We start from the raw sequence: 23,361 nt of genomic DNA, 5'->3' as shown, positions 1-23,361 counted from the left end.
GTGATAGAGGGAGAGAGAGAGGAAGAGAGGAAGAGAGGGAGATATACAGATAGGAAGAGAGGGAGAGATAGAGAGGAATAGAGGGAGAGAGAGAGAGTGAGAGGGAGAGAGAGAGGAAGAGAGGAAGAGAGGGAGAGACAGAGAGGAATAGAGGGAGATAGGGAGAGAGGGAGAGAGAGAGATAGAGAGGAATAGAGGGAGAGATGGAGAGGAAGAGAGGGAGAGAGAGAGAGAGAGAGAGTGAGAGGAAGAGAGACAGAGATAGAGAGGGAGAGAGGGAGCAGACTGAGTGGTCTAATGGTTATGCTGTGGTCATTCTGTTTGATATTGATGGAAGAGTTGGGGGATTCCAGGCCCCAAGGGTTAATATGGTGTGTGTGTGTGTGAATGTTTGCACGCGTGTGTGTGAGACTGTGTGTGGTCATGCGGGGGGCATTGTTCTGAGCCCATGGGGGTTAGTTAGCTATGTTGTCGTGGGTCTTTATGAAAGAAGGTCTTTGCTAAACCAATGGCTTAGACGAGATATAGGAAATATTCCAATTCTGAAAATGTATGTTGATCGATCAATGTGACAGATGAGATTCTTATAAGAAGCTCCTGTATTATCCTGTATGTGTATCTGTCTGACAGTGCTGACAGTCACTATGCTGTAACTACATTAAAGAGGGGAAAGGGAGAGTAACTGTCATTAATCACTATTAACCACTACTTTTATCATTCCCATTCATACTCCTCCCAGTCTGTCCTCTCTCCATTCTCCAGATGGAACTTTTCACCACACAGTTGGCAGAGAGAGAGAAAAAGAGAGAGAGAGTGGGAGAGAGAGAGAGAGCGAGAAAGAGGGAAAGGGAGAATTCCCACCCCTCCCTCTCTTGTTCTCTCTATCAGTCGTAGTTATCTTTGAGAGATTAGACTGGAGACAGTTACAGAATGAGAGAGTGAAGAGAGAGAGAAAAGGAGAGAGAGGGAGAAAGCGAGAGAGAGAGAGAGGGAGAGATGTGCTGCCCCTCTTATACCCGCTTTCCCTTTTCTGTCCATCACTCTGTCCATCCCTCTGTCCTCCCTCTGTCCATCACTCTGTCCATCCCTCTGTCCTCCCTCTGTCCATCACTCTGTCCATCCCTCTGTCCTCCCTCTGTCCTCCCTCTGTCCATCACTCTGTCCTCCCTCTGTCCTCCCTCTGTCCATCCCTCTGTCCTCCCTCTGTCCTCCCTCTGTCCTCCCTCTGTCCATCACTCTGTCCTCCCTCTGTCCATCACTCTGTCCATCCCTCTGTCCTCCCTCTGTCCATCACTCTGTCCATCCCTCTGTCCATCACTCTGTCCATCCCTCTGTCCTCCCTCTGTCCATCACTCTGTCCATCCCTCTGTCCTCCCTCTGTCCATCACTCTGTCCATCCCTCTGTCCTCCCTCTGTCCATCACTCTGTCCATCCCTCTGTCCTCCCTCTGTCCATCACTCTGTCCATCCCTCTGTCCTCCCTCTGTCCTCCCTCTGTCCATCACTCTGTCCATCCCTCTGTCCTCCCTCTGTCCATCGCTCTGTCCATTGCTCTGTCCTCCCTCTGTCCATCACTCTGTCCATCCCTCTGTCCTCCCTCTGTCTCTGTCCTCCCTCTGTCCATCACTCTGTCCATCCCTCTGTCCTCCCTCTGTCCATCGCTCTGTCCATTGCTCTGTCCTCCTGCTCTGTCCATTGCTCTGTCTACTCAACCTCCCTCCTTTTCTTTTTACAACTCTTTCTCTCTGCCACTGTTCTCTCTATCTTTCTCAATTTGAGTCCCCTCCATATTTCCTTCCCTTCTCCATCATTGCAGTCCTCTCTCTCCCTTTCTCTCATCCACTCTGCATCGCTCCCTCTCTCTCTCTCCCTCCCTCTCTCTCTCCCTCTCTGCTGAGCTTAGTGTTCAGACAGTGTGAACATACGTAGTCTAAATATACTTCCCGGCTATCGCTGGCTCTAAACAAACTCCGGAGAGAGAGAAAGAGAGAGGGAGCGAGACAGGAAGTGGGGAGGACGAGTACTCAGAGGGGATGAGAGCTGCAAAAAAAGAAAAACAACACCTGCACACCCCAACGTAAATACCACAATGCTAACTTTTATAAACTCAGCAAAAAAAGAAATGTCCCTTTTTCAGGACCCCGTCTTTCAAAGATAATTAGTAAAAATCCAAATAACTTCACCGATCTTCATTGTAAAGGGTTTAAACACTGTTTCCCATGCTTGTTCAATGAACCATAAACAATTAATGAACATGCACCTGTAGAACGGTCGTTAAGACACTAACAGCTTACAACCGGTAGACAATTCAAATCAAATCAAATGTATTTGTCACATACACATGGTTAGCAGGTGTTAATGCAAGTGTAGCGAAATGCTTGTGCTTCTAGTTCCGACCATATAGTAATATCTAACAAGTAATCTAACAATTCCACAACAGCTACCTTGTACACACAAGTGTAAAGGAATGAATACAAATATGTACATAAAAATATATAAATGAGTGATGGCCGAACGGCATAGGCAAGATGTAATAGATGGTATGGAGTACAGTATATACATATGAGATGAGTATTGTAGGGTATGAAAACATATAAAGCAGCATTGTTTAAGGTGGCTAGTGATACATTACATCAGGATGGCAAGATGCAGTAGATGGTATAGAGTACAGTATATACATATGAGATGAGTAATGTAGGGTATGTAAACATTATATAAAGTGGCATTGTTTAAAGTGGCTAGTGATACATCTAATTACATCAAGATGGCAAGATGCAGTAGATGGTATAGCGTACAGTATATACATGAGATGAATAATGTAGGTTATGTAAACATTATCTAATATAAATAATATAAAGTGGCTAGTAATAAATTGATTACATCAATTTTCCCATTATTAAAGTGGCTTGAGTTGAGTCAGTATGTTGGCAGCAGCCACTCAATGTTAGTGATGGCTGTTTAACAGTCTGATGGCCTTGAGATAGAAGCTGTTTTTCAGTCTCTCGGTTCCAGCTTTGATGCACCTGTACTGACCTCGCCTTCTGGATGTTAGCGGGGTGAACAGGCAGTGGCTCGGGTGGTTGCTGTCCTTGATTATCTTTTTGGCCTTCCTGTGACAGCGGGTGGTGTAGGTGTCCTGGAGGGCAGGTAGTTTGCCCCCGGTGATGCGTTGTGCAGACCTCACTACCCTCTGGAGAGCCTTCCGGTTATGGGCGGAGCAGCTGCCGTACCAGGCGGTGATACAGCCCGACAGGATGCTCTCGATTGTGCATCTATAAAAGTTTGTGAGTGTTTTTGGTGACAAGCCAAACTTCTTCAGCCTCCTGAGGTTGAAGAGGCGCTGCTGCACCTTCTTCACCATGCTGTCTGTGTGGGTGGACCATTTCAGTTTGTCTGTGATGTGTACGCAGAGGAACTTAAAACTCTCCACCCTCTCCACTACTGTCCCGTCGATGTGGATAGGGTGGTGCTCCCTCTGCTGTTTCCTGAAGTCCACGATCATCTCTTTTGTTTTGTTGACGTTGAGTGAGAGGTTATTTTCCTGACACCACACTCCGAGTGCCCTCACCTCCTCCCTGTAGGCCGTCTCGTCGTTGTTGGTGATCAAGCCTACCACTGTAGTGTCACCTGCAAACTTGATGATTGAGTTGGAGGCGTGCATGGCCACACAGTCGTGGGTGAACAGGGAGTACAGGAGAGGGCTGAGAACGCACCCTTGTGGGGACCCAGTGTTGAGGGTCAGCGGGGTGGAGATGTTGTTACCTACCCTCACCACCTGGGGGCGGCCTGTCAGGAAGTCCAGGACCCAGTTGCACAGGGCGGGGTCGGGACCCAGGGTCTCGAGCTTAATGACGAGATTGGAGGGTACTATGGTGTTAAATGCTGAGCTGTAATCGATGAACAGCATTCTTACATAGGTATTCCTCTTGTCCAGATGGGTTAGGGCAGTGTGCAGTGTGATGGCGATTGCGTCTTCTGTGGACCTATTGGGTCGGTAAGCAAATTGGAGTGGGTCTAGGGTGTCAGGTAGGGTGGAGGTGATATGATCCTTGACTAGTCTCTCAAAGCACTTCATGATGACGGAAGTGAGTGCTACGGGGCGATAGTCATTTAGCTCAGTTACCTTAGCTTTCTTGGGAACAAGAACAATGGTGGCCCTCTTGAAGCATGTTGGGACAACAGACTGAGATAAGGATTGATTGAATATGTCTGTAAACACACCAGCCAGCTGGTCTGCACATGCTCTGAGGACGCGGCCGGGGATGCCGTCTGGGCCTGCAGCCTTGCGAGGGTTAACACGTTTAAATGTTTTACTCACATTGGCTGCGGTGAAGAAGAGCCCGCAGGTTTTGGTAGTGGTCCGTGTCAGTGGCACTGTATTGTCCTCAAAGCGAGCAAAGAAGTTGTTTAGTCTGTCTGGGAGCAAGACATCGTGGTCCGCGACGGGGCTGATCTTTCTTTTGTAGTCCGTGATTGACTGTAGACCCTGCCACATACCTCTCGTGTCTGAGCCGTTGAATTGCGACTCCACTTTGTCTCTGTACTGACGCTTAGCTTGTTTGATTGCCTTGCGGAGGGAATAGCTACACTGTTTGTGTTCGGTCATGTTTCCGGTCACTTTGCCCTGATTAAAAGCAGTGGTTCGCGCGTTCAGTTAAGGTCACAGTTATGAAAACGTAGGACACTAAAGGGTCCAGCCTTTCTACTGACTCTGAAAAACACCAAAAGAAAGATACCCAGGGTCCAAGCTCATCTGCGTGAACGTGCCTTAGGCATGCTGCAAGGAGGCATGAGGACTGCAGATGTGGCCAGGGCAATAAATTGCAATGTCCGTACTGTGAGACGTCTACGACAGTGCTACAGGAAGACAGGACGGACAGCTGAGCTGACAATGCCACCAGCCATACTGCTCGTTCTGTGCGTGATTTCCTGCAAGACAGGAATGTCAGTGTTCTGCCATGGCCAGCGAAGAGCCCGGAGCCCCAATTCCATTGAGCACGTCTGGGACCTGTTGGATCAGAGGGTGAGGGCTAGGGCCATTCCCCCCAGAAATGTCCAGGAACTTGCAGGTGCCTTGGTGGAAGAGTGGGGTAACATCTCACAGGAACTGGCAAATCTGGTGCAGTCCATGAGAAGGAGATTCACTGTAGTACTTAATGCAGCTGGTGGCCACACCAGATACTGACTGTTACTTTTGATTTTGACCCCCCCCCCTTTGTTCAGGGACACATTATTCCATTTCTGTTAGTCACATGTCTGTGGAACTTGTTCAGTTTATGTCTCAGTTGTTGAATCTTGTTATGTTCATACAAATATTTACACATGTTAAGTTTGCTGAAAATAAACGCAGTTGACAGTGAGATGACGTTTGTTTTTTTGCTGCGTTTACATACTGTAAGAAGACAGGAATATATAGGAACTATTTATGTAAATGTGATAGATACTGTAGTTATTACTGTATAACATAGTAGTATTATAATTAAGCAATATGGCCCGAGTGGGTGTGGTATATGGCCAATATACCACGGCTTATGGCTGTTCTTATGCACGATGCAACGCGGAGTGTCTGGATACAGCCCTTAGCAGTGGTATATTAGTCATAAACCACAAACCCCCGAGGTCCCTTATTGCTATTATAAACAGGTTACCAACGTAAATAGAACAGTAAACAAGGAGTTTTTCAGCCAATCAGCATCCAGGGTTGGAAGGACTCAGTTTATACTATACATGTCATGGGATGCACTTGTTCTACTGTTGAAGTTTTTGTGCATGGAACACCATGCACATCCTAGTGCTATGAATGAACACCATGCACATCCTAGTGCTATGAATGAACACCATGCACATCCTAGTGCTATGAATGAACACCATGCACATCCTAGTGCTATGAATGAACACCATGCACATCCTAGTGCTATGAATGAACACCATGCACATCCTAGTGCTATGAATGAACACCATGCACATCCTAGTGCTATGAATGAACACCATGCACATCCTAGTGCTATGAATGAACACCATGCACATCCTAGTGCTATGAATGAACACCATGCACATCCTAGTGCTATGAACATTGTCATGACTGAATTCTGGAAAGAAATTAAATAAATCACTGTGTAGCTAGCATGTAGTGATATTAAAAATAACTATTTACATGAGCACAATTGATTGACACTACAAGTTAGTTTAAGGGTCAGGTACAGTATATAGTCTGTGTAAATATCCTGTATGTTGAGTTCAGTTGTGTGGAGCAGGAACACCAGTTAGTAAACACAGACGTCCAGTATGTACACAGAGGAAGTGAGTGGAGTGTTCTGTTGGCAAAGGGACATAATGTATATACACCTGTAAATATATGTACGCTGCACACACACACACACACACACACACACACACACACACACACACACACACACACACACACACACACACACTGAGTCTCTAGACACTTATTAGACAAACACTTTAATTCTGTTTACTTCAGAGAGATTAATGGTCTTGTAATGTTAGTAATATTACCCACACAACATCTCAAGTGCACACACACCCTCCCCCCTCACACACACACACACTCACCCCTCATACCCAACACACACTTACCCCCCCACGCCCAACACACACTCACCCCCCACGCCCAACACACACACACACACCCGGGGAAAGGCTTTGTCTGTTTGTGCAGACAGCTTGTCTCTTCAGTCCTACCCCGACTGTGACTCTTTCAACATAGATATAAGCTCAGTCCACATAGATCCGCCCTACCCTAACCATGAATTTCTCTCAACATAGATATACAGCCTGAATCCTCATAGAGCAGCCCTAACCTGACCATGACTCTCAGCATAGATATACAGCCTCAGTCCACATAGATCAGCCCTACCCTGACCATGACTCTCAACATAGATATACAGCCTCAGTCCACATAGATCAGCCCTACCCTGACCATGACTCTCTCTTAACATAGATATGCAGCCTCAGTCCACATAGATCAGCCCTACCCTGACCATGACTCTCTCTTAACATACATATGCAGCCTCAGTCCACATAGATCAGCCCTACCCTGACCATGACTCTCTCTTAACATAGATATGCAGCCTCAGTCCACATAGATCAGCCCTACCCTGACCATGACACACTCTCTCTCAACATAGATATACAGCCTCAGTCCACATAGATCAGACCTACCCTGACCATGACTCTCAACATAGCTACACAGTCTCAGTCCACATAGATCAGACCTACCCTGACTATGACTCTCTCTCAAGATAGATATACAGCCTCAGTCCACATAGATCAGACCTACCCTGACCATGACACTCTCTCTTAACATAGATATGCAGCCTCAGTCCACATAGATCATCCCTACCCTGACCATGACTCTCTCTCAACATAGATATACAGCCTAAGTCCACATAGATCAGACCTACCCTGACTATGACTCTCTCTCAACATAGATATACAGCCTCAGTCCACATAGATCAGACCTGCCCTGACTATGACTCCCCTCATAGCTATACAGCCTCAGTCCACATAGATCAGACCTACCCTGACGATGACTCTCTCTCAACATAGATATACAGCCTCAGTCCGCATAGATCAGACCTGCCCTGACTATGACACACTCTCTCTCAACATTGATATACAGCCTCAGTCCACATATATCAGACCTACCCTGACCATGACTCTCTCTCAACATAGATATACAGCCTCAGTCCACATAGATCAGACCTACCCTGACCATGACTCTCTCTCAACATAGATATACAGCCTCAGTCCACATAGATCAGCCCTACCCTGACCATGACTCTCAACATAGCTATACAGCCTCAGTCCACATAGATCAGACCTACCCTGACGATGACTCTCTCTCAACATAGATATACAGCCTCAGTCCACATAGATCAGACCTACCCTGACCATGACACACTCTCTCAACATAGATATGCAGCCTCAGTCTACATAGATCAGACCTACCCTGACCATGACTCTCTCTCAACATAGATATACAGCCTCAGTCCACATAGATCAGCCCTACCCTGACCATGACTCTCTCTCAGCATAGATATACAGCCTCAGTCCACATAGATCAGCCCTACCCTGACCATGACTCTCTCTCAGCATAGATATACAGCCTCAGTCCACATAGGTCAGCCCTACCTTGACCATGACTCTCTCTCAACATAGATATACAGCTTCAGTCCACATAGATCAGCCCTACCCTGACCATGACTCTCTCTCAAATAGATATACAGCCTCAGTCCACATAGATCAGACCTACCCTGACCATGACACTCTCTCTCAACATAGCTATACAGACTCAGTCCACATAGATCAGCCCTACCCTGACCATGACTCTCAACATAGATATACAGCCTCAGTCCACATAGATCAGCCCTACCCTGACCATGACTCTCTCTCAACATAGATATACAGCCTCAGTCCACATAGATCAGCCCTACCCTGACCATGACTCTCTCTCAACATAGATATACAGCCTCAGTCCACATAGATCAGCCCTACCCTGACCATGACTCTCAACATAGCTACACAGTCTCAGTCCCCATACTGTAGATCAGGTCAGGTCATTTGGGGTGTCAGGTAGCCTAGTGGTTAGAGCGTTGGACCAGTAACCGAAAGGTTGCTTGATCGAATCCCCGAGCTGACAAGGTAAAAATCTGTCATTCTGCCCCTGAACAAGGCAGTTAACCCACTGTTCCTAGGCTGTCATTGTAAATAAGAATTTGTTCTTAACTGACTTGCCTAGTTAATTAAAGGTTAAATAAATAAAATTGGTGAGGAAAAACTCCTGGCTTCAATCAGAGAAACAATAGAGCCATATAGCCTACAGGTTAGAGAGAAGGACCAATAGCCAGTGGGTTGTTGGGTCAAATTTCAGAAGCCTTCTCCTGCTGTTGTTAATAAGCAGCAACACACTCCAGTCCACAGGTACTAGACGGAGGCCCTGTGCTGCCTCCAGCCTCCAGCCTCACTAACATGCTATGTGTTGTGTTCCTGTGTGTTCTAGATCTCCGGTCTCATAGATCAGTGGTTTGCTAGCTCTACGCTTCCTGGTCTATGTAGCTCTATGATGTCATAGTTCTGTCAGCAGAGGGGCTGTAGCCAACTGATAAAGCGGTCACATTTACACACACACACACACACTAGCGCACTCAGGACAATTTACATGGTAGTTTTCCCAGACACACACACACACACACACAGGAGCACACATAAGCTCGCGGAAACACACACATATGCATTAATCTGTCAGGACAGTGACAAATTCTTGATGATATCATTCTACAGCTGTCTCTCTCTCTCTCCCTCCTCTCCCCCTTCATTCCTTTTTTCCCTTCGCTCACTTAATCCCTATGTATGTTTATAATTGTCCTCTCTTTTCCCCATCTCTCGTTCTTTCTTTTCTTTTCTCTGTCTTTCCCCAAATCTCTGTTTACAGTTGTCTCCCTCTCCCTCCCTCTAGTTCGGTCCTAAAACAAAGACAACTACTCACTCACACACATTCCAACACTCTCTCACATTCTAACACTCTCTCACATTCTCTCATTCTGTCCAACAAATACACGTGCATATGCACGCACGCACGCACGCACGCACGCACGCACGCACGCACGCACGCACGCACGCACGCACACACACACACACACACACACACACACACACACACACACACACACACACACACACACACACACACACTCTCTCTCTCTCCCTTAATCTTGTCCCACTGTCCCCTCTCTCTCCTGCCCTCCTTCTCTCTGTCTTTATCTCACTCAGTAGGAATCTCTCTGCTCAGTCAGTGATGGGAGGAGAAGCTTGACAGGAGAAAGAAAGTGAACGAGGGATGTTGGACAAATGAGAGGAAAAACAGAGGAGGGAATGTTTTGTGAGAACAAGGGTATATAGAGTTTTCGCCCTCTCCCTTTCTCTCGCTCCATCACTTTTCCCCCCTCTCTCTCTCTCTCCTCTCTTTTTATACTGCCCTCCAAAATATATCTGGAACCACCAATCAGAATGTGAGTTGCAGTGGATTGGGCAGGCCAGGGGAGGTTTGTCAAACACCTAAACAATGGCCTTACTTAAACAATCATATACACAACAACTACATACACATTAACATGTGTGTGTGCATGTGTGTGTGTCTGTGTCTGCATGTCTGCGTGTGTGTGTGTGTGTGTGTGTGTGTGTGTGTGTGTGTGTGTGTGTGTGTGTGTGTGTGTGTGTGTGTGTGTGTGTGTGTGTGTGTGTGTGTGTGTCTGCATGTCTGTGTGTGTGTGTGTGTGTGTGTGTGTGTGTGTGTGTGTGTGTGTGTGTGTGTGTGTGTGTGTGTGTGTGTGTGTGTGTGTGTGTGTAACTTACCCTCAGTGAAAGGTTCCCAGTCGTACAGTCTGCCCATAAACTCCTGGTTGTTGTAGGAAGCACACTGCTCTGCTCTGGAGTCTCCACCTCCTACACATACCTGACAGACAGAGGGAGGGAGGGAGGGAGGGAGGGAGGGAGGGAGGGAGGGAGGGAGGGAGGGAGGGAGGGAGGGAGGGAGGGAGGGAGGGAGGGAGGGAGGGACAAATACATGTCAGTAGTGTAGATCCAAAGTATTGACAATCGAGGCTACAATATCATGCCTAACCCTAAGTACCCTAGGTGGATAGAAAAAAGAAAAGGGAGAGAGGAAAATGAAGAGATATAATTGACAGAGAAGAGATGAGAGAGAGTCATACAAATTAAGAGGGCAAGCATAAAATGGGAGAGAGGTATTAGTCAGACACACACACACACACACACACCATTGTCTCATGATCGCTCTGATAGTGGGCCGATGCACTAAGCAGCATATGGAAATAATAGACTCTCTGGGATCAGCCACATAAATCCACCCAGCTTTTCTATCCAACACTGAGCTGTGTGTGTGTCTGAGTGTGTGTCTGAGTGTGTCTATGCACGTGCGAGTCAGGCCAATAGAGAAGTACTGGAGACAGTTTGAGCATTCTAAAGGGAGTGAGGAGAGTGAAACTACAGTTGGAGTCTAACCCTGCACAGCTGATATATTACTCCTATAGAGGAAGAGTGAAGATCATAGTACTGACTCACTTTAACCCCCAGAGGGACACACACACACAAAGCACTAATAAAGAGGGCAGAAGGAGTTCAGTTACTAAGTGACAGTACTTACTCACAGTGTTAATACTAGAAACGCCTGAAGCCTTCGGCATGCTTCAGTTCAGCCTTCACCTAGCCGAGGACCCAACAAAGGTGCTCTCATACTCCCTTAAAAGACCTTTGCGTTAAAATGTAGAAAAAACTGCAATAGTACTGTTTGTCCGTCTTGAGACGCCATAGCCAGTATACACTTCCTGAAAATAGTCAGAATTACTGTTTTTCCCAATTGTATACACACTAAAATTGGAACTTGAAACGCAATCACCGAAACCTGAAACTCATGTACCAAATCCTTAAACCAAGTCTGCAAAATTGCAAGCACAATTCCTGCTTTACACTTTTCAATTCTATATCACACATTTTGCAAAACACTACACACAGTTCTCTACGTTAGGCACAACATTAAACATTTAATTATCTTTAGTCCATTTGGAAAGCAACTCCAATCACAATGCCAAGCGCTATACACCAACTGGCAACACCCACTCCTCACAGGTGTAAACACTCGCTGCTGAATTGTTCACTTAGAAATCAGAGCTTTAGCACTATAAAAGGCAGATGAGCTCTCCTGTTTTGGAGGAAAATGGAAGTCAATGGTGAAGCAAGAGCTAGAGGTGAAGGAGTGAGAGTAAGAGGACGAGGAAGGACAGTTGTCTCAGATGAGATCAGGGCCACGTTGGTTGACCATGTGCTCTACCATGGATTGAGTATGAGGGAGGCTGGGCAGAGTTCAGCCCAACCTGAGCCGCTACACGGTTGCATCTATCATCCGTACATTCAGAAATGACGACCGGTAAGTTACCTACCATCCACACTATGCTCTTTATGTTTACTGCAGTCCGACATACCAGTAGGCCTATGTTACTCAGGGATTGTTGCCCAACGTTACAGTAATGTGATTTGTGGATGTTCTGCAGAACTGAGACGGCCAGGCCGTGGTGGAAGACCCCGTTCACACCAGAACAGGAGACCAGTATTGTGAACATGGTGGTGGCAAACAATACCATTAGACTACGAGAAATCCAGAACTACAATTTCAGACAACACAATATTCAATAACATTCACCAGGTGATCTTGTCTACACTGGACCGTGTATTACAGCACAACCGAATCCGGATGAAACAGGTCTACAGGGTGCCATTTGAGAGACACTCAGAGGGTTAAAGAACAGCGCTATGAATATGTGCAAGTAAGTACTACACTGTGAATTTACTATCATATCAGCACTGTATAGACACATTAGAGTACTGTAATCCAGTGTATTGTGCCTCACCATATTGACTGCTCTAGGTCTATGTCACATTGTCTTGTCTGTTTCAGAGTCTTGGAGCTGGATGCTAGCCTAAAGAAGGGGACAGAACATTATTGGCCATTGTGAATGTCCCTGGACAGCGTGGAGGGAATATCACCATGTGTGCAGCCGTTAGCCAGCAAGGCGTCCTCCATCACCATGCCAACCTTAGTCCGTACAACACCGCCCTTCTCATCCCATTCCTGGACACACTACATGACATCCTCATTCCAGCCGAGCAGAGGGTGGACCAGAGCAGTCCAGGTATGTTGTCATCTGGGACAACCTGAGTTTCCACCGGGCTGCTCTGGTCCCCAACTGGTTCATCGACCACCCACAATTTATTCTATACCTCCCACCATATTCCCCATTCCTAAACACAATTGAATAGTTTTTTCTGCATGGCGATGGAAGGTGTATGACCACCATCCCCTCGCACGCGTACCTCTTCTCCAGGCAATGGAGGATGCATGTGGTGAAGTTGATGTGTGGGCTTTCGGCGGCTGGATCCGTCACTCCAGAAGATTCTTTCCCTGCTGTTTAGCCAGGGAGAACATGGCTTGTGATGTAGATGAGGTGCTGTGGCCAGACCAAAATAGGAGGCAGGATGCAGCCTAATGTCTTCTCTTACATTTTGCATGTGTTTTTGCCTTTGTGTTTTGAAAGAATGAGCCACTTTTATTTTTGTACAGAAAACCCTTTATCTTACTGAATGTTTTTTCTGGTTCTCTCCTGTTGGGTACGGAAAGCGTTACATAAAACACAAGTGTTCAAAAATACTGCATTTTGGAAATAAATGACAATGTTTTTGTTACTGTATTGCATTTGTATGTATTTGAGTAGGTATACAGTACTGTAACAACCGGCTACAGTGTAACACTGAAAATGGGATATTCATATTGTTGAGCACATCAGTGTGTTGGTTGGAAGACAAATCTATTCATATGATGTGTGTCATTTCGATGCAAAAAAACAAATTGGAAAGAGAACAGTTTTTGAATGCAGTGTTTGCTTTTGCTAGAGATTTGTAGTTTTGCATTTTGTGTTTGTGGTGTTTAGAGTTTTGGTGAAAATGGCCCAAAGATTCAGCAAACGTGTGAAACTAATCTAAGAAATCTGTTACTAATTTTGAGGATCTTAGTTGTGCAATTTTACATCTAAGATGTTTGGTGTATTTCTCAAGTGACAAAATGTGCATAAATGATTAATCTCTCGTTGAATGACAGTTGAAGAATCCCTACTGTTGACCAATCACCGATGAACTAATAAAATGTCATATGCCTGAACAGTTTGATGGAAAGCATGCGGATGCCTTAATGCTGCTAAAAAGGGCTGTCAGAGGTTACCACACACACTGACATAGAAACACACACACACACCGACACACAAAAGCCCTTGATATGTTATCAGCTCGCATTAACTCATCAATACTCTCAACACACATACACTAAGGCTTTGTGACTCTCTCCTCTCCTTTCAGTTGGTGCCCCTCCTCCTCCCTTCCTTTCACTGATTAGTTCCCCTGTTTTTCTCTCTTGTTGGTCTGTCTACATCTCTCTCCCTTCCTGTGACCCCACTCTGAGGGTAGCGCAAGTGTGTAGTAATACACGTGTGAAATAGGCCAAATATAATATATATACACTACCAGTCTAAAGTTTAAGAACACCTACTTATTCAAGGGTTTTTCTTTATTCGTACTATTTTCTACATTGTAGACTAACAGTGAAGACATCAAAACTATGAAATAACACGTGGAATCCTTTAGTAATCAAAAAAGCGTTAAACAAATCAAAATATATATATTTTTTGAGATTCTCTAAATAGTCACCCTTTGTCTTGACAACTTTGCACACTCTTGGCATTCTCTCAACCAGCTTCATGAGGTAATCACCTGGAATGCATTTCAATTAACAGGTGTGCCTTCTTAAAAGTGGAATTGTCGAATTTCTTTGTCGAATTTCTTTCATTCTTAATGCGTTTCATCCAATCAGTTGTGTTGTGACAAGGTAGGGGGGTATACAGAAGATAGCCCTATTTGGTAAAAGACCAAGTCCATATTATGGCAAGAACAGCTCAAATAGGCTCTGTCGCAGCCAGCTGTGACCGGGAGACCCATGGGGCGGCGCACAATTGGCCCAGCGTCGTCCGGGTTAGGGGAGGGTTTGGCCGGCAGGGATGTCCTATCACACACTAGCGACTCCTGTGGTGGGCCGGGTGCAGTGCACGCTGACACGATCGCCAGGTGTACTGTGTTTCCTCCGACACATTGGTGCGGCTGGCTTCCGGGTTAAGTGGGCATTGTGTCAAGAAGCAGTGCAGCTTGGTTGGGTTGTGTTTTGGAGGACGCACAGCTCTCCACCAATTAGATGCCCCAAAATTGAAAAAAAAAGAACAGCTGAAATAAGCAAAGAGACACGGCAGTCCAACTTTGAAAGTTTCAAGTGCAGTCGCAAAAACCATCAAGTACTATGATGAAATTGGCTCTCATGAGGACCGCCACAGGAAAGGAAGAAACCACTACTAAAGGACACCAATAAGAAGACGAGACTTGCTTGGGCCAAGAAACACGAGCAATGGACATTAGACCAGTGCAAATTTGTCCTTGTTCTGGATTCCAAATTTAAGATTTTTGGTTTCAACCGCCGTGTCTTTGTGAGACGCGGTGTGGGTGAACGGATGAATTTCCCACGGAGGAGGTGTGATGGTGTGGGAGTGCTTTGCTGGTGACACTGTCTGTGATTTATTTAATTCAAGGCACACTTAACCAGCATGGCTACCTCAGCATTCTGCAGCGATACGCCATCTGGTTTGGGCTGAGTGGGGCAGAGTGAAGAAAAGTAGATGTTCTAAAACTTTTGACCGGTAGTGTGTATATATATATATATATATATACTGCTCCAAAAAATAAAGGGAACACTTAAACAACACAATGTAACTCCAAGTCAATCACACTTCTGTGAAATCAAACTGTCCACTTAGGGAAGCAACACTGATTGACAATAACTTTCACATGCTGTTGTGCAAATGGAATAGACAACAGGTGGAAATTATAGGCAATTAGCAAGACACCCCCAATAAAGGAGTGGTTGTGCAGGTGGTGACCACAGACCACTTCTCAGTTCCTATGCTTCCTGGCTGATGTTTTGGTCACTTTTGAATGCTGGCGGTGCTTTCACTCTAGTGGTAGCATGAGACGGAGTCTACAACCCACACAAGTGGCTCAGGTAGTGCAGCTCATCAAGGATGGAACATCAATGTGAGCTGTGGCAAGAAGGTTTGCTGTGTCTGTCAGCATAGTGTCCAGAGCATGGAGGCGCTACCAGGAGACAGGCCAGTACATCAGGAGACGTGGAGGAGGCTGTAGGAGGGCAACAACCCAGCAGCAGGACCGCTACCTCCGCCTTTGTGCAAGGAGGAGCAGGAGGAGCACTGCCAGAGCCCTGCAAAATGACCTCCAGCAGGCCACAAATGTGCATGTGTCTGCTCAAACGGTCAGAAACAGACTCCATGAGGGTGGTATGAGGGCCCGACGTCCACAGGTGGGGGTTGTGCTTACAGCCCAACACCGTGCAGGACGTTTGGCATTTGCCAGAGAACACCAAGATTGGCAAATTCGCCACTGGCGCCCTGTGCTCTTCACAGATGAAAGCAGGTTCACACTGAGCACATATGACAGACGTGACAGAGTCTGGAGACGCCGTGGAGAACGTTCTGCTGCCTGCAACATCCTCCAGCATGACCGGTTTGGCAGTGGGTCAGTCATGATGTGGGGTGGCATTTCTTTGGGGGGCCGCACAGCCCTCCATGTGCTCGCCAGAGGTAGCCTGACTGCCATTAGGTACCGAGATGAGATCCTCAGACCCCTTGTGAGACCATATGCTGGTGCGGTTGGCCCTGTGTTCCTCCTAATGCAAGACAATGCTAGACCTCATGTGGCTGGAGTGTGTCAGCAGTTCCTGCAAGAGGAAGGCATTGATTCTATGGACTGGCCCGCCCGTTCCCCAGACCTGAATCCAATTGAGCACATCTGGGACATCATGTCTCGCTCCATCCACCAACGCCACGTTGCACCACAGACTGTCCAGGAGTTGGCGGATGCTTTAGTCCAGGTCTGGGAGGAGATCCCTCAGGAGACCATCCGCCACCTCATCAGGAGCATGCCCAGGCGTTGTAGGGAGGTCATACAGGCACGTGGAGGCCACACACACTACTGAGCCTCATTTTGACTTGTTTTAAGGACATTACATCAAAGTTGGATCAGCCTGTAGTGTGGTTTTCCACTTAAATTTTGAGTGTGACTCCAAATCCAGACCTCCATGGGTTGATAAATTGGATTTCCATTGATTATTTTTGTGTGATTTTGTTGTCAGCACATTCAACTATGTAAAAAAAAAGTATTTAATAAGATTATTTCATTCATTCAGATATAGGATGTGTTAATTTAGTGTTCCCTTTATTTTTTTGAGCAGTGTATATATATATATATATATATATACACACACCTTATTATTATCTGTCTCCCCCTTTCCACCTCTCTCTATCTACTTCTCTCTCGCCTCTCTTTCTTCTCTCCTCTATTTCTTCCCCTCTCTCCTTCTCTCTTTTTTATTACCCTCTCTCTCCTTTACTCTTTCTTTCTCTCTCCTCTCCCTCTTCTCTCTTTTGTTCTCTCGCCCTCTCTCTCCTTCTTCCAGTCACACAGCTGTCACCAGCAGCTGGAAAGTTTAAAAAGACACTCTACTCATCTGGACAGAGTCAAGTGAACATACACACTCACACACATACGCACGTACACCACCAGTTTTAAAAAAGAACCGTGACTGTTTGTGTCAATGAGAGAATGTGTGGAAAATACGTTCAAAAGGTTCACACAATGGATTGTGGGTGCTTCAGTGTGTGTGTGTGTGTGTGTGTGTGTGTGTGTGTGTGTGTGTGTGTGTGTGTGTGTGTGTGTGTGTGTGTGTGTGTGTGTGTGTGTGTGTGTGTGTGTGTGTGTGTGTGTGTGTGTGTGTGTGTGTGTGTGTGACTACAGTACAGTGCGTATTCATGTGTTAAAAACCCTTGAGGATGTGCATGAAACGCGATTAGTAATGGCTGTAAATATTTCTGCTTGACATAAACACACTAGACCAGGGTGTGTGTGTGTGTGTGTGTGTGTGTGTGTGTGTGTGTGTGTGTGTGTGTGTGTGTGTGTGTGTGTGTGTGTGTGTGTGTGTGTGTGTGTGTGTGTGTGAACAGTGAATAGACCACCCTGAGAGGCTGTTTGTGTTAGGCGGACAAGGTCAAGAGGTGAGGGAAAGCAGTAAAGAAAAGTGATTGGAGAAGAGCCTAATGAATAGATGGAGGCTAGAGAAACAGTCAGAAAGAGAAAGTGTGTGTTGTCATGTATGTTATTGTCTAGGCACTGCAGGCAGGAGTTACATGGTTCTCTTCTTATAGAGTTTAGTGTGTGTAAAACAGAGGGAGGCTAAGTGACTGAATAGGGAGGGAGGGAGGGGGAGGGAGCACAGGAAATACAATGTGTAGAATGTGTGTGTGCTACTGTGTTTTATGAGCAGCAGAGAGGGTCTGTGGAATTGTAAGGGAATGCGTCTTTTTTTCCTTTTACCTGTACATGTGTGTGTTTGTGCGTGTGCGTGTGCGCGCGTGTGTGTGTGTGTGTGTGTGTGTGTGTGTGTGTGTGTGTGTGTGTGTGTGTGTGTGTGTGTGTGTGTGTGTGTGTGTGTGTGTGTGTGTAGGCAGGGTTATAGGTGTCTATCTACATTGCTTGGGAGAGTCTGACTACGGGGGTGAATGAATAGATGGGAAAGGGAGGGGTAAAGTGACAGGGGGAGGAGAGAAAGAGAGAGAGAGTTTTGTGACAGTATTGAAACTGAAGAAAGAGGAGAAAGAGAGGCAATGGGGAAATGAAAGAAGAAGTGTGTAATAAATCAACTGTTATAGACGTCAGAAACATGGAACAGAAACATTCCTAGAATAACACAGAACTTCAGTGAACTACGGAATTGTTCCCAGAACAAGTCTACAGTGGCAAGAAAAGTATGTGAACCCTTTGGAATGACCTGGATTTCTGCATCAATTGGTCATCAAATTTGATCAGATCTTCATCTAGGTCACAACAATAGACAAACACAGTCTACTTAAACTAATAACAAACAAATTATTGGATTTTTATTGTCTATATTGAATACATAATTTAAACATTCACAGTGTAGGTTGGAAAAAGTATGTGAACTCCTAGGCTAATGACTTCTCCAAAAGCTAATTGGAGTCAGGAGTCAGCTAACCTGGAGTCCAATCAATGAGACGAGATTGGAGATATTGGTTAGAGCTGCCTTTCCCTATAAAAAACACTTATAAAATTTGATTTTTCAATTCACAAGAAGCATTGGCTGATGTAAACCATGCCTCGAACAAAAGAGATCTCAGAAGACCTAAGATGAAGAATTGTTGACTTGCATAAAGGTGGAAAGGGTTACAAAAGTATTTCTAAAAGCCTTGATGTTCATCAGTCCACAATAGAGAAAGTTCAGTACTGTTGCTACTCTCCCTAGGAGTGGCCATCCTGCAAAGATGCCTGCAAGAGCACAGCACAGAATGCTCAATGAGGTTAAGAAGAATCCTAGAGTGTCAGCTAAAGACTTACAGAAATCTCTGGAACATGCTAACATCTCTGTTGACGAGTCTACGATACGTAAAACACTAAACAAGAATGGTGTTCATGGGAGGACACCACGGAAGAAGCCACTGCTGTCCAAAAAAAACATTGCTGCACGTCGGAAGTTCGCAAAAGTGCATCTGGATGTTCCACAGCGCTACTGGCAAAATATTCTGTGGACAGATGAAACTACAATTGATTTGTTTGGAAGGAACACACAACACTATGTGTGGAGAAAAAAAGGCACAGCACACAAACATCAAAACCTCATCCCAACTGTAAAGTATGGTGGAGGGAGCATCATGGTTTGGGGCTGCTTTGCTGACAGCTTGCTATCATCGACGGAAAAATGAATTCCCAAGTTAATCAAGACATTTTGAAGGAGAATGTTAGGCTATCTGTCTGCCAATTGAAGCTCAACAGAAGTTAGGTGATGCAACAGGACAACGACCCAAAACACTGAAGTAAATCAACAGAATGGCTTCAACAGAAGAAAATACGCCTTCTGGAGTGGCCCAGTCAGAGTCCTGATCTCAACCCGATTGAGATGCTGTGGCATGACCTCAAGAGAGCAGTTCACACCAGACATCCCAAGAATATTGCTGAACTGAAACAGTTTTGTGAAGAGGAATGATCCAAAATTCCTCCTGACCATTGTGCAGGTCTGATCCGCAACTACAGAAAACATTTGGTTGAAGTTATTGCTGCCAAAGGAGGGTCAACCAGTTATTAAATCCAAGGGTTCACATACTTTTTCCATCCTGCACTGTGAATGTTTACACGGTGTGTTCAATAAAGACATGAAAACATATAATTGTTTGTGTGTTATTAGTTTAAGCAGACTGTGTTTGTCTATTGTTGTGACCTAGATGAAGATCAGATCACATTTTATGACCAATTTATGCAGAAATCCAGGTATTTCCAAAGGGTTCACATACTTCTACAGACTGGTGAAAGATTCAAGTCACTGTAGTTCTATAGACTGGTGAAAGATACAAGTCACTGTAGTTCTATAGAGTGGTGAAAGATTCAAGTCACTGTAGTTCTATAGACTGGTGAAAGATACAAGTCACTGTAGTTCTATAGACTGGTGAAAGATTCAAGTCACTGTAGTTCTATAGACTGGTGAAGATACAAGTCACTGTAGTTCTATAGACTGGTGAAGATACAAGTCACTGTAGTTCTATAGACTGGTGAAAGATTCAAGTCACTGTAGTTCTATAGACTGGTGAAGATACAAGTCACTGTAGTTCTATAGACTGGTGAAGATACAAGTCACTGTAGTTCTATAGAGTGGTGAAAGATACAAGTCACTGTAGTTCTATAGAGTGGTGAAAGATACAAGTCACTGTAGTTCTATAGACTGGTGAAGATACAAGTCACTGTAGTTCTATAGACTGGTGAAGATACAAGTCACTGTAGTTCTATAGAGTGGTGAAAGATACAAGTCACTGTAGTTCTATAGAGTGGTGAAAGATACAAGTCACTGTAGTTCTATAGAGTGGTGAAAGATACAAGTCACTGTAGTTCTATAGAGTGGTGAAAGATACAAGTCACTGTAGTTCTATAGAGTGGTGAAAGATACAAGTCACTGTAGTTCTATAGAGTGGTGAAATATACAAGTCACTGTAGTTCTATAGAGTGGTGAAATATACAAGTCACTGTAGTTCTATAGAGTGGTGAAATATACAAGTCACTGTAGTTCTATAGAGTGGTGAAAGACAGAGAGAGTGAAGACTAATCTAGTAGAGCAGGGGTCTGTAATGAATAGGTAGAAGAAAGAGAGAAGGAAAGAGAGTCGATGCATGGCAGTAGTTGTGTGAGCAAATGAAAAACAGAGGGAGTAAGTGTTGTTATGAGTCCAGAGGGAGTTACAGGAGGGGTGGAGGGAGTTAGGTGGAGGGAGTTACAGGAGGGGGAGGAGGGAGTTACAGGAGGGATGGAGGGAGTTACAGGAGGGGTGAAGGGAGTTGCAGGTGTGTTTTACTGGAGGGGGAGGAGGGAGTTACAGGAGGGGGGGAGGGAGTTACAGGAGGGATGGAGGGAGTTGCAGGTGTGTTTTACTGGAGGGGAGGAGGGAGTTACAGGAGGGGTGGAGGGAGTTACAGGTGTGTTTTACTGGAGGGGAGGAGGGAGTTACAGGAGGGTTGGAGGGAGTTACAGGAGGGGAGGAGGGAGTTGCAGGTGTGTTTTACTGGAGGGAAGGAGGGAGTTACAGAAGAGGAGGAGGGAGTTACAGGAGGGGTGGAGGGAGTTACAGGAGAGGAGGAGGGAGTTGCAGGTGTGTTTTACTGGAGGGGGAGGAGGGAGTTACAGGAGGGGTGGAGGGAGTTACAGGAGGGGTGGAGGGAGTTGCAGGTGTGTTTTACTGGAGGGGTGGAGGGAGTTACAAGAGGGGTGGAGGGAGTTACAGGAGGGGTGGAGGGAGTTACAGGAGGGATGGAGGGAGTTGCAGGTGTGTTTTACTGGAGGGGTGGAGGGAGTTACAAGAGGGGTGGAGGGAGTTACAGGAGGGAAGGAGGGAGTTGCAGGTGTGCTTTACTGGAGGGAAGGAGGGAGTTACAGGAGGGGTGGAGGGAGTTACAGGTGTGTTTTACTGGAGGGGAAGAGGGAGTTACAGGAGGGGTGGAGGGAGTTACAGGTGTGTTTTACTGGAGGGGGAGGAGGGAGTTACAGGGGGAATGGAGGGAGTTGCAGGTGTGTTTTACTGGAGGGGAAGAGGGAGTTACAGGAGGGGTGGAGGGAGTTACAGGAGGGATGGAGGGAGTTGCAGGTGTGTTTTACTGGAGGGAAGGAGGGAGTTACAGGAGGGGAGGAGGGAGTTACAGGTGTGTTTTACTGGAGGGGAGGAGGGAGTTACAGGTGTGTTTTACTGGAGGGCAGGAGGGAGTTACAGGAGGGGTGGAGGGAGTTGCAGGTGTGTTTTACTGAAGGAGGAGGAGGGAGTTACAGGAGGGGTGGTGTCACGTCCTGACCAGTAAAAGAGGTTGTTTGTTATTTTAGTTTGGTCAGGGCGTGGCAGGGGGTGTTTGTTTAGAGTGTTTCGGGGTTTGTTGGGCTATGTTCTTGTTAGTTTAGTTCTAGTATGTCTATTTCCATGTGGTGTTTATTGGGTTGACCTTCAATTGGAAGCAGCTGCTCCTCGTTGCTTCTAATTGAAGGTCCTATTTAAGAGGGGTGTTTTTTCTATGGGATTTGTGGGTAGTTGTTTCCTGTTTAGTGTTTGTTGTACCTGACAAGATTGTTTTCGTCGTTCTTTTTGTTCAGTGTTCATTTTTTGTTTAATAAAGAAGATAATGAGCATTCACGTTCCCGCTGCATTTTGGTCCAATTCATATGACGACCGTTACAGGTGGAGGGAGTTACAAGAGGGCCGGAGGGAGTTACAGGAGGGGAGGAGGGAGTTGCAGGTGTGTTTTACTGGAGGGGTGGAGGGAGTTACAGGAGGGGAGGAGGGAGTTACAGGTGTGTTTTACTGGAGGGGAGGAGGGAGTTACAGATGTGTTTTACTGGAGGGGAGGAGGGAGTTACAGATGTGTTTTACTGGAGGGGAGGAGGGGAGAAGGAGAAAGAGGGAGGAGGAGGGAGGAGATGGGTGATAAATAGGGAGGGGAGGAGAGGAGGGGAGGGGTGGGGGAGAAGGAGGGGAGGGTCTGTCTGTCTGTCTGTCTGTAATGAATAGGGCCATTAGTGAGAGGAAAATCAGCCAGGGTTTCCCTCCCCTAGCCCCAGGGGCTTTGTACTACTGAGGTCTACTCTTACTGCCACACCAGTGGAGGCTGCTGAGGGGAGGACGGCTCATAGGGATGGCTGGAATAGAATGGTACTATTCCATTGACTACATTCCAGCCATTACTATGAGCCATCCTCCCTTCAACAACCTCCACTGTGCCACACAGTACAGAGGACAGAGAGGATGCCCACACTGACAGACCAATCAACTGCACTTCTACAAACACAAACAGAAAAACACTATTGGAATGCCCATAAACAGTAAAACACACAAGTTCTGTAAACACATAAACGCTAAGTCTTGATCACACAGAACATTCCACTGTGAAAGCTGTTGTTGACCACACAAACACACACACCCTCCTGGGTGCGCCCTAGTTAACTCCTTAGGGGAACAGACGTTCTTGGGAATCTTCCTCTGCAGCTGTTTCCACACGGATCATCTAGGTGACGGAACAGGGATTTCCCACCTGGGAATGGCCCCTAGTCCTCTCAGCCTGTCCCG

The 23,361-nt window shown here is 46.0% G+C and overlaps 1 protein-coding gene across 2 annotated transcripts in view; it reads right to left on the bottom strand.

The window, feature by feature from the left end:
* Positions 1-23,361, bottom strand: part of LOC106594717 (ADAMTS-like protein 4) — an 82,082-nt gene that overhangs the window by 24,459 nt on the left and 34,262 nt on the right. For both annotated transcript variants that reach the window (XM_045718869.1, XM_045718870.1), the window contains exon 5: positions 10,377-10,476. In XM_045718869.1, coding sequence (XP_045574825.1) covers positions 10,377-10,476 — 100 coding nt within the window. The remainder of the gene's footprint in view (positions 1-10,376; positions 10,477-23,361) is intronic.

Source organism: Salmo salar, chromosome ssa05 (assembly GCF_905237065.1).
Source record: "Salmo salar chromosome ssa05, Ssal_v3.1, whole genome shotgun sequence".
In the NCBI taxonomy this organism is placed as follows: Eukaryota; Metazoa; Chordata; class Actinopteri; order Salmoniformes; family Salmonidae; genus Salmo; species Salmo salar.
The sequence above is the reverse complement of the archived record's forward strand: the minus strand, read 5'-3'. Positions and strand labels throughout refer to the sequence as shown.